The sequence below is a fragment of the Ooceraea biroi genome, chromosome 10 (genome assembly GCF_003672135.1).
Source record: "Ooceraea biroi isolate clonal line C1 chromosome 10, Obir_v5.4, whole genome shotgun sequence".
NCBI classification, from domain to species: Eukaryota; Metazoa; Arthropoda; class Insecta; order Hymenoptera; family Formicidae; genus Ooceraea; species Ooceraea biroi.
In genome coordinates, this window is record NC_039515.1 from 6,588,616 (window position 1) to 6,603,889 (window position 15,274).

A 15,274-nucleotide genomic window follows, 5' to 3' on the forward strand; every position below is an offset into this window, starting at 1 on the left:
CCAGTAAATACAATTTATCATCGAGATTGTCATCGCTCCGACATAAATAATAAAATTCTATTCGACAATGTATAATAACATAACGATAATATATATTATAATAATAACATATGACTGACGCAATTATTTACCAGCGTGAAATGTATGAGTAAACTTCTTTCTCTGTGTAGAAGAATTTGAGATAAGAGGTGTTCCTCTCAAGGGAGGAAGAGAGAGAATGAAAGAGAGAACGATGAAACAAGGCCCATCGACTCGCTGAGAACCGTCCGTCGTATCTCAGAACCCGGACGAACAATGGTCCAGCGGTCGGTCGGTCGGTCGCGTGAGACGGTATGCGCGTCCTCCTCTCCGACAGCATCGTGTACACGCGCATGCACCTCTCGCGTACTGCCGCGTCGGCTATAATCCACGTTCTCGCCGGCAACCAGTCTGTCGAGAAAGTGGTCGCAGTGAAAAGCCGACTAATTAATCACGCGAGTCTTTGACGAGATCGAAAAGCAGCGCGAACAGGTCAAACGAGGCGCAAACGCTCCTCGGCCTCCTCGCGCAACTCCGTCTCGCTCTCACGTGCGCCTCCACCGGGTAGCCGCATCCCTCTCGCGGACCCCTCGCATTCTTCCTTTTATTCCGAGCTGTAAACTCTTTTGCAGGGCCGTATAATCGACTTCGAAGAAGCCTCCGAGGAACACTCAGGTCCGAGAGGCTGCCGGGTCCACTGGCAGATTTCTCGTCCATTAACAACCTTCCTGATTTTTCTTGTATCCCTTAATCTAATCCTGACGTGGCTTAAGTTTCGACTTTCGGGACCACGTGAAATAACTGAACGCGTTCTTTTTTTGTTTCCGAATCCGGACAGCCCTGCAGAGATCTCTCTTCATGTTACTCGATATAATTCGTTTGCAGGTGGGTCGTGATATGCGCGTGGTGGTGCATAATGGCCAGAAAATGGACGAGGACGGCCGGCAACTGCAAGGAGGATAGTTTCGGGTTGCAGCAGGGATTCTCAACCGTCGCCGCCGTCGCGGCCTGGGGTCTGCCCGCTGCACACACCATCGCCGTGCTGGTCACAAGAGATGTCGACGCCGACGAGTTGACCGGTAGGTTCAACGTTGGGTCTTTTAGTGTTCCACAGGTCGAAGAAATCCAAGGGAAATCCTACGGAATTATAACGGCTTAACAATCGAGCACACTCCTCAAATCGTGCCCTTGCCTCCTCGCGCGCTTTCTCGCGCGCGCGCGCTCACGGATGTTAATCCCTGAAATGATGGATTCTGAGCAATTTTTGTGCTTGCAGCCGGCACTCGCCTGGGCCGGTAGGGCGCGATATTATTAGGGGTGTGATTTAGTTTTGAGGGTTTTTTTGCTCAAAAACGCATGTATTTAAATATAATAATGAATGAATACCTTAATCAAAATATTTTCATTCGTTTTCTATCACTTTTTCCCATCTTTCTGGCAAGAGATGGAGTCCACCACGATAAAATGACTCTTCTTTTCAGTTGATCCATTCGTCGACGAATTTTCGCACTTCTTCGAAATTATGAAAGTCTGTATCCTCTAAAGCGTGTTGCATCGACCGGAACAAATAATAATCGCATGGAGAATACGCGGGGTGCGGTAAGACTTCCCATTCAAGCTCTAAGAGTGTTTGTTTCACTGATAACGCAACGTCAGGTCGAGCGTTGCCACGAAGAAGAATCACTTTCCGTCGTTTACTCGCAATTGGTGGTCGTTTTTGGTCCAATGCTTGCTTCGACTTGTACAATTGGTGTCGATAACGATCAGCCGTGACAGTCTCGTGCGAATTTAACAGCTCATAGTACACTATCCCACCAAATACAGAGCATTACTTTTCAACCGTGAATATTGCGTCTCGGAGTGGATGTTGATGGTTCGCCTGGATCCACCCATGATTTTCTGCGTTTCGGATTATCAAAATAGATCCACTTTTCATCCCCAGTAACAATCCGAGACAAAAGACTCTTCTTTTTTTGCCTGGCGGTCAACGAAATGCAAATGTTCAAATGGCACTTTCCGATAATTGATGTGAAACCCATTTCCCTTCTTTCTGAATTTTTCCCGTTTCATGTAAATGTTTGGTAACTGTTGTACGATCAACATTTAATGCTCTGGCAAGAGATGGATTCCACCACGATAAAATGACTCTTCTTTCGAGTCGATCCATTCGTCGACGAATTTTCGCACTTCTTCGAAATTATGAAAGTCTGTATCCTCTAAAGCGTGTTGCATCGACCGGAACAAATAATAATTGCATGGAGATTGCTCATTGGTCCGGAGAATACGCGGGGGCGGTAAGACTTCCCATTCAAGCTCTAAGAGTGTTTGTTTCACTGATAACGCAACGTGAGGTCGAGCGTTGTCACGAAGAAGAATCACTTTCCGTCGTTTACTCGCAATTGCTGGTCGTTTTTGGTCCAATGCTTGCTTCGACTTGTACAATTGGTGTCTATAACGATCAGCCGTGACAGTCTCGTGCGGATTTAACAGCTCATAGTACACTATCCCACCAAATACAGAGCATTACTTTTCAACCGTGAATATTGCGTCTCGGAGTGGATGTTGATGGTTCGCCTGGATCCACCCATGATTTTCTGCGTTTCGGATTATCAAAATAGATCCACTTTTCATCCCCAGTAACAATCCGAGACAAAAGACTCTTCTTTTTTTGCCTGGCGGTCAACGAAATGCAAATGTTCAAATGGCACTTTCCGATAATTGATGTGAAACCCATTTCCCTTCTTTCTGAATTTTTCCCATTTCATGTAAATGTTTGGTAACTGTTGTACGATCAATATTTAATGCTCTGGCAAGAGATGGATTCCACCACGATAAAATGACTCTTCTTTCGATCCATTCGTCGACGAATTTTCGCGCTTCTTCGAAATTATGAAAGTCTGTATCATCTAAAGCGTGTTGCATCGACCGGAACAAATAATAATCGCATGGAGAATACGCGAGGTGCGGTAAGACTTCCCATTCAAGCTCTAAGAGTGTTTGTTTCACTGATAACGCAACGTGAGGTCGAGCGTTGTCACGAAGAAGAATCACTTTCCGTCGTTTACTCGCAATTGGTGGTCGTTTTTGGTCCAATGCTTGCTTCGACTTGTACAATTGGTGTCGATAACGATCAGCCGTGACAGTCTCGTGCGAATTTAACAGCTCATAGTACACTATCCCACCAAATACAGAGCATTACTTTTCAACCGTGAATATTGCGTCTCGGAGTGGATGTTGATGGTTCGCCTGGATCCACCCATGATTTTCTGCGTTTCGGATTATCAAAATAGATCCACTTTTCATCCCCAGTAACAATCCGAGACAAAAGACTCTTCTTTTTTTGCCTGGCGGTCAACGAAATGCAAATGTTCAAATGGCACTTTCCGATAATTGATGTGAAACCCATTTCCCTTCTTTCTGAATTTTTCCCGTTTCATGTAAATGTTTGGTAACTGTTGTACGATCAACATTTAATGCTCTGGCAAGAGATGGATTCCACCACGATAAAATGACTCTTCTTTCGAGTCGATCCATTCGTCGACGAATTTTCGCACTTCTTCGAAATTATGAAAGTGTGTATCCTCTAAAGCGTGTTGCATCGACCGGAACAAATAATAATTGCATGGAGATTGCTCATTGGTCCGGAGAATACGCGGGGGCGGTAAGACTTCCCATTCAAGCTCTAAGAGTGTTTGTTTCACTGATAACGCAACGTGAGGTCGAGCGTTGTCACGAAGAAGAATCACTTTCCGTCGTTTACTCGCAATTGGTGGTCGTTTTTGGTCCAATGCTTGCTTCGACTTGTACAATTGGTGTCGATAACGATCAGCCGTGACAGTCTCGTGCGGATTTAACAGCTCATAGTACACTATCCCACCAAATACAGAGCATTACTTTTCAACCGTGAATATTGCGTCTCGGAGTGGATGTTGATGGTTCGCCTGGATCCACCCATGATTTTCTGCGTTTCGGATTATCAAAATAGATCCACTTTTCATCCCCAGTAACAATCCGAGACAAAAGACTCTTCTTTTTTTGCCTGGCGGTCAACGAAATGCAAATGTTCAAATGGCACTTTCCGATAATTGATGTGAAACCCATTTCCCTTCTTTCTGAATTTTTCCCATTTCATGTAAATGTTTGGTAACTGTTGTACGATCAATATTTAATGCTCTGGCAAGAGATGGATTCCACCACGATAAAATGACTCTTCTTTCGATCCATTCGTCGACGAATTTTCGCGCTTCTTCGAAATTATGAAAGTCTGTATCCTCTAAAGCGTGTTGCATCGACCGGAACAAATAATAATCGCATGGAGAATACGCGAGGTGCGGTAAGACTTCCCATTCAAGCTCTAAGAGTGTTTGTTTCACTGATAACGCAACGTCAGGTCGAGCGTTGCCACGAAGAAGAATCACTTTCCGTCGTTTACTCGCAATTGCTGGTCGTTTTTGGTCCAATGCTTGCTTCGACTTGTACAATTGGTGTCGATAACGATCAGCCGTGACAGTCTCGTGCGGATTTAACAGCTCATAGTACACTATCCCACCAAATACAGAGCATTACTTTTCAACCGTGAATATTGCGTCTCGGAGTGGATGTTGATGGTTCGCCTGGATCCACCCATGATTTTCTGCGTTTCGGATTATCAAAATAGATCCACTTTTCATCCCCAGTAACAATCCGAGACAAAAGACTTCTTTTTTTGCCTGGCGATCAACGAAATGCAAATGTTCAAATGGCACTTTCCGATAATTGATGTGAAACCCATTTCCCTTCTTTCTGAATTTTTCCCGTTTCATGTAAATGTTTGGTAACTGTTGTACGATCAACATTCAATGCTCTGGCAAGAGATGGATTCCACCACGATAAAATGACTCTTCTTTCGAGTCGATCCATTCGTCGACGAATTTTCGCACTTCTTCCAAATTATGAAAGTGTGTATCCTCTAAAGCGTGTTGCATCGACCGGAACAAATAATAATTGCATGGAGATTGCTCATTGGTCCGGAGAATACGCGGGGGCGGTAAGACTTCCCATTCAAGCTCTAAGAGTGTTTGTTTCACTGATAACGCAACGTCAGGTCGAGCGTTGCCACGAAGAAGAATCACTTTCCGTCGTTTACTCGCAATTGCTGGTCGTTTTTGGTCCAATGCTTGCTTCGACTTGTACAATTGGTGTCGATAACGATCAGCCGTGACAGTCTCATGAGGATTTAACAGCTCATAGTACACTATCCCACCAAATACGGAGCATTACTTTTCAACCGTGAATATTGCGTCTCGGAGTGGATGTTGATGGTTCGCCTGGATCCACCCATGATTTTCTGCGTTTCGGATTATCAAAATAGATCCACTTTTCATCCCCAGTAACAATCCGAGACAAAAGACTCTTCTTTTTTTGCCTGGCGGTCAACGAAATGCAAATGTTCAACCGGTTCGCAATCGCATTTTCCGATAATTGATGTCGAACCCATTTCCTTTCTTTCTGAATTTTTCCCGTTTCATGTAAATGTTTGGTAACTGTTGTACGATCAACATTTAATGCTCTGGCAAGTTCTGAAGTGGATTGTGTTGGATTTTCGTCCAATAATGCTTGCAAATCTGCATTTTCAAGCTTTCTTGGTTGTCCCGAGCGTTCTTTGTCCTTCACACCAGTATCACCACTTTTAAAGCGTCTAAACCAGTATTCACACGTCTTAATTGATGGGGCAGAATCACCATAAGTTTCGACAAGATTCTATAACCGTCAGCCGCAGTTTTCTTTTGATTAAAAAACAAAAGCAACGCCTGTCGAAAATGCTGTTTCGGAAGTTGCATTTTTACGATGATATAAACACGACTGTTATTGCATCTATTGCTATAATGCTACTAAATGTCATGGATAATGTCAAGACTGTATGAAAGAACAGTTATCGGAAACAGCTATTGGAACAAACTGACACTACAGCCATCTGTTGCAAAACCCTCAAAACTAAATCACACTCCTAATAGAACTCGCGTTTGGTCAGCCTCTAAGAAGAACGCCCGGAGGGTTTTACGGCCACGCCTCGTTATACCGTTTGTTTTATGAGGTTGCCCCATTGGCGTAGTTGGATCCGCGGGACTCGTCCCTCGTCCGTGCAAACCTTTTTCCAGTTCTCCAGTAATTGTTTCTTTTTTTCTTTCTTAATCCCTAAGCCTACTCATCTCTACCCAGCTATCTGTATCTATCTTTATCTGTCCTTGCTAGGCCTCTCCTCTTCATCTATCTTAATTCGAGTGGTCCAGCTGAGGCTATTTTATGCTAATACGTGCCGCTCTCCCGTGTTTATGGTCCCGATAAGTTATGCTCGAAGGCGACTGCGGCCGAGATTAGCATCTTTGAATTTAAACGACCGGTCCCCGCCACGGCGATACAACCTTCGAATATTTTTATAATCATCCTATTTATTTCGAAATGTAAATATGAGTCGTAGCGAACATAAGTGAAAAATATAAGTACAGTACCGTGTGAATTATTAGCGTCAGAGTTGTAAGATTTGTAGGAAATATCTCATTTCTGGTATTATCGAGCGGAAATTAAAATTATTAAAATTGCGCTTAATATTCTTTACTCGCGGTATCCTTCAATTCTGGACCGCGGAGGAGAAAAAAATTGGATCGATCCAGGTGATTCGTGGATCGCGAAAGGAATGTCGGCAATGCGTTCCACCGTCAGTCCACGTCGAATTAATCTGCCGCATTCCCTCTCGCGAAGTAAAAATGCTCCCGGCACGCGTGTGGGCGGCGAGACCATGAAATTCTTCGCGCGTGCTCACGCGTTAACGCATTATTTCCCAAATTTACGTTCCATGCTATACACCAAGAATTGTTCTCGCGCAAAATGATTCAATTAGATGAAGACGAAGCGTTTGAACGTATAATTTTTTTACGCCCCGTAAAATGCGCGAATGCTCGAGAAACGTATGCTCGCCGCTGAATTTGCATACTCCCTACGTGCAATCGGGTCACTTTGCTGGCAGCATTTCGCGAAGTTACGAAGCCATCCGCGAGCGCGTGTAAGGCAACGTGCCCGGTTAGTCGAGATCCTTTCTCCGTCTCTCTCTCCTAGCAGGCGACACTCAATGCACATACCTTCAAACTTGTCCCGCAACTTATCACTGTCCGCCGATAGGACCACGAGCTACTTTAAGACCCGAGCCGTCGTGCATAAGAGATTTTAGCCTCGGATTCCCCTATTATCGGCCTTTATTTTGCAGATTGAATGTCCGCGATTACGTTACTTTATGTTTCGCGTCATTGTTTATCGAGAAAGTTGAAGAACTCATTACGTTGCTATTAAAATTGTATAAAAAAACTAACGATGCATTAAATTATAGCTCGTTATACTCGTCCGTTGGCTCGACAAAGCGCAATTCCGCATCGATGCGTGACCGCATGGTAACGAGACCAATTTACGAGTCTCGATGGAAAGAGCCTGCTAAGCTCGGTTACGCCTCCGCAACTCTAGTCGCTATGATTGTCAAAAATTAATCATATTATAACTCAAAATATAATTTAGATTAATTAATTTTAGACAATTACCAGGATCTAACTCGATCCTGTGCATCGTTTTGACCCAGATAGCCAAGTCTGCCGAAAGCAGATGATGCTAACTATCTGCTATCAACTATTGCCAGCCAAAAGACAACAAATTTGATACAGAAGTTGTTGTTAACGATTAATTCGACAAATTGGTGCCAGAAATGTAACAGAGCTTGCTCACAAAATCTAAGAACAGATTGACGGCAGAAACCGAGCAGAATCTGTAAACATGGCTTGAAGTCGGATTGTCGACAGAAACCGAGCAAGATTTGCGCGCGCGCAATCTAACGGCAGATTGGCGGCAGAAACCGAGCAAGATCTGCGCGCGCGGAATCTAACAGCAGATTGGCAGCAGAAACCGAACAGGATCTGCAGCTTTTGACAGTATTCAAATGTACACGGCTATGAATATGTGTTTTCGCTCCGCACCGCTATGCGGTGCACGCGTCGAGTTCTTGCTCGATGTTAAGATTTAGCCTAACAGTTATATAAGTTAATATACGCGCCTTGGCATGATAATATTAATTTTTCTGAACATTTTTGCGCTTGCGGCACAGAGGCTCCCATGGACAACGTCCATGTAGTTCACGCACGCCATAAGCAATCTGAAGTTCGAAAGCAAAATTCGGATTTCGGATTAGAATAAATTAACAATAAGAGAGAGATTATGCAACGAACTGTCAGAAAGACACATCAAGCCAAATGTACTTTAATTGAACAAACAAACAAATGCGTTCTTTTAACAATTTATAGTGTGTTAAAAGTAAACACATGCTTTAATATATCGTAAATATGAATGGCCCAAAGCTGCAGATTCTGTTCGGTTTCTGCCGTCAACCTGCCGTCAGATGTTAACAGATCCTGCTCGGTTTCTGCCGCCAATCTGCCGTCAGAGTCTGTTAGCAGGCTCTGCTGGCAGATCACTATCCTAATCCGGACATAACGGATGCCAATTTGCTATCAACTTCTGCAGTAATCTGTTGCCAATCTGCTGGCAGATTGCACGCATTTTGCTTACCCAGATAGCCAAGTCTGCGGAAAGCAGATGATGCTAACTATCTGCTATCAACTATTGCCAGCCAAAAGACAACAAATTTGATGCAGAAGTTGTTGTTAACGATTAATTCGACACATTGGTGCCAGAAATGTAACAGAGCTTGCTCACAAAATCTAAGAACAGATTGGCGGCAGAAACCGAGCAGAATCCGCAAACATGGCTCGAAGTCGGATTGTCGACAGAAACCGAGCAAGATTTGCGCGCGCGCAATCTAACGGCAGATTGGCAGCAGAAACCGAGCAAGATCTGCGCGCGCGGAATCTAACAGCAGATTGGCAGCAGAAACCGAACAGGATCTGCAGCTTTTGACAGTATTCAAATTTACACGGCTATGAATATGTGTTTTCGCTGCGCACCGCTATGCGGTGCACGCGTCGAGTTCTTGCTCGATGTTAAGATTTAGCCTAACAGTTATATAAGTTAATATACGCGCCTTGGCATGATAATATTAATTTTTCTGAACATTTTTGCGCTTGCGGCACAGAGGCTCCCATGGACAACGTCCATGTAGTTCACGCACGCCATAAGCAATCTCAAGTTCGAAAGCAAAATTCGGATTTCGGATTAGAATAAATTAACAATAAGAGAGAGATTATGCAACGAACTGTCAGAAAGACACATCAAGCCAAATGTACTTTAATTGAACAAACAAACAAATGCGTTCTTTTACCAATTTATAGTGTGTTAAAAGTAAACACATGCATTAATATATCGTAAATATGAATGGCCAAAAGCTGCAGATTCTGTTCGGTTTCTGCCGTCAATCTGCCGTCAGATGTTAACAGATCCTGCTCGGTTTCTGCCGCCAATCTGCCGTCAGAGTCTGTTAGCAGGCTCTGCTGGCAGATCACTATCCTAATCCGGACATAACGGATGCCAATTTGCTATCAACTTCTGCAGTAATCTGTTGCCAATCTGCTGGCAGATTGCACGCATTTTGCTTACCCAGATAGCCAAGTCTGCCGAAAGCAGATGATGCTAACTATCTGCTATCAACTATTGCCAGCCAAAAGACAACAAATTTGATGCAGAAGTTGTTGTTAACGATTAATTCGACACATTGGTGCCAGAAATGTAACAGAGCTTGCTCACAAAATTTAAGAACAGATTGGCGGCAGAAACCGAGCAGAATCTGTAAACATGGCTTGAAGTCGGATTGTCGACAGAAACCGAGCAAGATTTGCGCGCGCGCAATCTAACGGCAGATTGGCGGCAGAAACCGAGCAAGATCTGCGCGCGCGGAATCTAACGGCAGATTGGCAGCAGAAACCGAACAGGATCTGCAGCTTTTGACAGTATTCAAATTTACACGGCTATGAATATGTGTTTTCGCTGCGCACCGCCATGCGGTGCACGCGTCGAGTTCTTGCTCGATGTTAAGATTTAGCCTAACAGTTATATAAGTTAATATACGCGCCTTGGCATGATAATATTAATTTTTCTGAACATTTTTGCGCTTGCGGCACAGAGGCTCCCATGGACGATGTCCATGTAGTTCACGCACGCCACAAGCAATCTGAAGTTCGAAAGCGAAATTCGGACTTCGGATTAGAATAAATCAACAATAAGAGAGAGATTATGCAACGAACTGTCAGAAAGACACATCAAGCCAAATGTACTTTAATTGAACAAACAAACAAATGCGGTCTTTTAACAATTTATAGTGTGTTAAAAGTAAACACATGCTTTAATATATCGTAAATATGAATGGCCAAAAGCTGCAGATTCTGTTCGGTTTCTGCCGTCAACCTGCCGTCAGATGTTAACAGATCCTGCTCGGTTTCTGCCGCCAATCTGCCGTCAGAGTCTGTTAGCAGGCTCTGCTGGCAGATCACTATCCTGATGCGGACATAACGGATGCCAATTTGCTATCAACTTCTGCAGTAATCTGTTGCCAATCTGCTGGCAGATTGCACACATTTTGCTTGCTGGGAACGTATAACATACACATGTATTATACACGTTTTATGAGAATGTGCTATAAAATATTCTGGTTTTCGTTGCAGCGAACTGCTTCGTCGGCCAGCAGAACACGCGCTCCCTGCTGGTGCTGGTGCTGGTGCCGCAGTTTCTCTATCTCTCATTCGGCATGACGTTTCTGCTGATCGGTTTGGCGTCGCTGATGCTACTACGACGTCGGACGGTGACATCGGCGTTAACCGCGACGTCGTCGTCGTCGTCGGCAGCGGGAGCGGTGACGGCGGCGTCTCACGCAAATCCGCTGATGCGCCAGCAACGTGAAATACCGGGCAAACTGTCGCCGGCTGAGATACATCGGCGACAGAAGCGGCTATTGACGCGCGTCGGTATCTTCAGCTATCTCTACGCCGTCCTGATAATATGCCTCACCAGCACGACCTTCTACGAGTGGTGGGGCAGGGAGACGTGGCTGCGGGCACCGGAACCGTCGACGGCCCCGCGTGTGCCCGCGCGGCCGCTCCTGCAGGTTTTCGTGCTGCGATTAGTGATGACTCTCGGCGCCGGCGTCATGTCAGCCGCGTGGATCTGGTGGCCGGAAGTGACGAGCGTGTGCCGCAGGCTGTCGCGCTGCAAGCAGCCGCCGCACAAGTGCCATCCGGTGCCGGTCGTGCACTGTTACAGCGCCGGCACCGCCAGCCCGGTGCCGCACCAGATTCATCATCTCGGGCATCTCGCGCCGCCGCAGCATCCCCTGCTGCATCAGCAGGCGATCGCGGGCTCGCAGATGCCGCACAGGAACCACAAGAAGTATCGGAAGCACCGAAAGTATCATTCCGGCAGCGAGACGCAAGTCTGAAGTCGACGAGCGAATGCGCAATCGAGCTGTCCGCCCCCAAGTGCCTTCAATGTGTCGTTATACATTTGACCTACGGCACACAAAAGTGATACGAGCGAGATATTCGGTCTGCCCATCTCTTTGTGCACGGACACTTGAAATTGTCCGTTCTGATTAACTCGAATTATTTGTTGCATCGCTCGCTCGATAATCTCTTCCTGCGTCTTTCGGATTCGGCAACAAATAATGCAACTACTTTTATCTCACGATTTTATATAAATGTATATGGCTCTCCTTTTTAAGCCACTTGAGACAGAACGAAATTTTTATCAAATATCCATAGCGAGCGAAATTGACCTTGCTTGTTTTTGTAGACTCGCGTAAAGCTATAATCTACCGGAAGTTTATGTGTTCTGTATCATCGCGTCTTGCTTCCGGACACGCCATTAAATTTATCCGCTGAAATGTTCGTGGAGATGAGAGAACGTGGCGAGTGCTAAATTTAAACTTCGAAGAATGGTGGAATAGCGGCCGGGGAAGAATGTATTCATTCGGTCTCTGCCCTTTTATTCGTGTGCCACTGTGTGGTGGTCAGGCGTAAACGCACACGACTGCGCGCGGAGCATCGCGCGCGCGCGCGCTTTGCCGCGATCGCACCTTTCATTCTGTGATGTATAATTTCCGACGGTGCGATCTTTATTTAAGCTTATCTATCGCTATCAGGAAATGAAGTTTACTCAGTGTACAGTGCCAATTGTATTCCATTATATTAATATACTCATTGCGAATGATTTTCGCATCGTATAAGAAAATAATTGTATAAGCGAAGTAAAACGCACGATTCGGAACGAGTATGACGAAATTGTCCAAAAAGTTTACTATTAAAATGTTGCTGATCGATGTAGTATGTAATAGATAGATTTTATAACAGAACATGTGTACATATATTTTCTATTAAAATAATTGTAGAAAAATATCGGTGCAACTCGTTTCCCCCCTAATGAATCAAGTAGGTTGGATTTTCGGACAAGAAAATGCAGCGTGTATGCCTTCGTTTCTGAATACGCGCTTTTTCCGATGGAATGTCTGTTAATGAAAATTCCAGGATTACTTTTTCTTGATTTACTATTGTGCAATCTATCGCATCTACTTTCTAATTACACATTTTGTCTTATTTTCCCGCACAAACAACAGTATAAAATTAAATTGTTATATGCAGTTTTGATGCATGAATATTTAGATATGAAGCATTTGACTGAAAAGCTTAAACACTATATCACCCAGTAAGCAAAATGCGTGCAATCTGCCAGCAGATTGGCAACAGATTACTGCAGAAGTTGATAGCAAATTGGCATCCGTTATGTCCGCATTAGGATAGTGATCTGCCAGCAGAGCCTGCTAACAGACTCTGACGGCAGATTGGTGGCAGAAACCGAGCAGGATCTGTTAACATCTGACGGCAGATTGACGGCAGAAACCGAACAGAATCTGCAGCTTTTGGCCATTCATATTTACGATATATTAAAGCATGTGTTTACTTTTAACACACTATAAATTGTTAAAAGACCGCATTTGTTTGTTTGTTCAATTAAAGTACATTTGGCTTGATGTGTCTTTCTGACAGTTCGTTGCATAATCTCTCTCTTATTGTTGATTTATTCTAATCCGAAGTCCGAATTTTGCTTTCGAACTTCAGATTGCTTGTGGCGTGCGTGAACTACATGGACATCGTCCATGGGAGCCTCTGTGCCGCAAGCGCAAAAATTTTCAGAAAAATTAATATTATCATGCCAAGGCGCGTATATTAACTTATATAACTGTTAGGCTAAATCTTAACATCGAGCAAGAACTCGACGCGTGCACCGCATGGCGGTGCGCAGCGAAAACACATATTCATAGCCGTGTAAATTTGAATACTGTCAAAAGCTGCAGATCCTGTTGGGTTTCTGTTGCCAATCTGCTGTTAGATTCCGCGCGCGCAGATCTTGCTCGGTTCTGCCGCCAATCTGCCGTTAGATTGCGCGCGCGCAAATCTTGCTCGGTTTCTGTCGACAATCCGACTTCAAGCCATGTTTACAGATTCTGCTCGGTTTCTGCCGCCAATTTGTTCTTAGATTTTGTGAGCAAGCTCTGTTACATTTCTGGCACCAATTTGTCGAATTAATCGTTAACAACAACTTCTGCATCAAATTTGTTGTCTTTTGGCTGGCAATAGTTGATAGCAGATGGTTAGCATCATCTGCGTTCCGCAGACTTGGCTATCTGGGTAAGCAAAATGCGTGCAATCTGCCAGCAGATTGGCAACAGATTACTGCAGAAGTTGATAGCAAATTGGCATCCGTTATGTCCGCGTTAGGATAGTGATCTGCCAGCAGAGCCTGCTAACAGACTCTGACGGCAGATTGGCGGCAGAAACCGAGCAGGATCTGTTAACATCTGACGGCAGGTTGACGGCAGAAACCGAACAGAATCTGTAGCTTTTGGCCATTCATATTTACGATATATTAAAGCATGTGTTTACTTTTAACACACTATAAATTGTTAAAAGAACGCATTTGTTTGTTTGTTAAATTAAAGTACATTTGGCTTGATGTGTCTTTCTGACAGTTCGTTGCATAATCTCTCTCTTATTGTTGATTTATTCTAATCCGAAGTCCGAATTTCGCTTTCGAACTTCAGATTGCTTGTGGCGTGCGTGAACTATATGGACGTTGTCCATGGGAGCCTCTGTGCCGCAAGCGCAAAAATGTTCAGAAAAATTAATATTATCATGCCAAGGCGCGTATATTAACTTATATAACTGTTAGGCTAAATCTTAACATCGAGCAAGAACTCGACGCGTGCACCGCATAGCGGTGCGCAGCGAAAACACATATTCATAGCCGTGTAAATTTGAATACTGTCAAAAGCTGCAGATCCTGTTGGGTTTCTGTTGCCAATCTGCTGTTAGATTCCGCGCGCGCAGATCTTGCTCGGTTCTGCCGCCAATCTGCCGTTAGATTGCGCGCGCGCAAATCTTGCTCGGTTTCTGTCGACAATCCGACTTCAAGCCATGTTTACAGATTCTGCTCGGTTTCTGCCGCCAATCTGTTCTTAGATTTTGTGAGCAAGCTCTGTTACATTTCTGGCACCAATTTGTCGAATTAATCGTTAACAACAACTTCTGCATCAAATTTGTTGTCTTTTGGCTGGCAATAGTTGATAGCAGATGGTTAGCATCATCTGCGTTCCGCAGACTTGGCTATCTGGGTAAGCAAAATGCGTGCAATCTGCCAGCAGATTGGCAACAGATTACTGCAGAAGTTGATAGCAAATTGGCATCCGTTATGTCCGCGTTAGGATAGTGATCTGCCAGCAGAGCCTGCTAACAGACTCTGACGGCAGATTGGCGGCAGAAACCGAGCAGGATCTGTTAACATCTGACGGCAGGTTGACGGCAGAAACCGAACAGAATCTGTAGCTTTTGGCCATTCATATTTACGATATATTAAAGCATGTGTTTACTTTTAACACACTATAAATTGTTAAAAGAACGCATTTGTTTGTTTGTTCAATTAAAGTACATTTGGCTTGATGTGTCTTTCTGACAGTTCGTTGCATAATCTCTCTCTTATTGTTGATTTATTCTAATCCGAAGTCCGAATTTCGCTTTCGAACTTCAGATTGCTTGTGGCGTGCGTGAACTATATGGACGTTGTCCATGGGAGCCTCTGTGCCGCAAGCGCAAAAATGTTCAGAAAAATTAATATTATCATGCCAAGGCGCGTATATTAACTTATATAACTGTTAGGCTAAATCTTAACATCGAGCAAGAACTCGACGCGTGCACCGCATAGCGGTGCGCAGCGAAAACACATATTCATAGCCGTGTAAATTTGA

General features: G+C 44.3%; 1 protein-coding gene across 1 annotated transcript; it reads left to right on the forward strand.

Moving 5' to 3' along the window:
• Window positions 1–533: 533 nt before the first annotated feature.
• LOC105282284 (frizzled-9) lies at window positions 534–12,369 on the forward strand. Its single transcript, XM_026973212.1, has 2 exons — window positions 534–1,097; window positions 10,647–12,369. The coding sequence occupies exons 1-2, from the start codon at window positions 935–937 to the stop codon at window positions 11,414–11,416; spliced, it is 933 nt and encodes a 310-aa protein (XP_026829013.1). The 5' UTR covers window positions 534–934; the 3' UTR covers window positions 11,417–12,369.
• The last annotated feature ends 2,905 nt before the right edge of the window (window positions 12,370–15,274 follow it).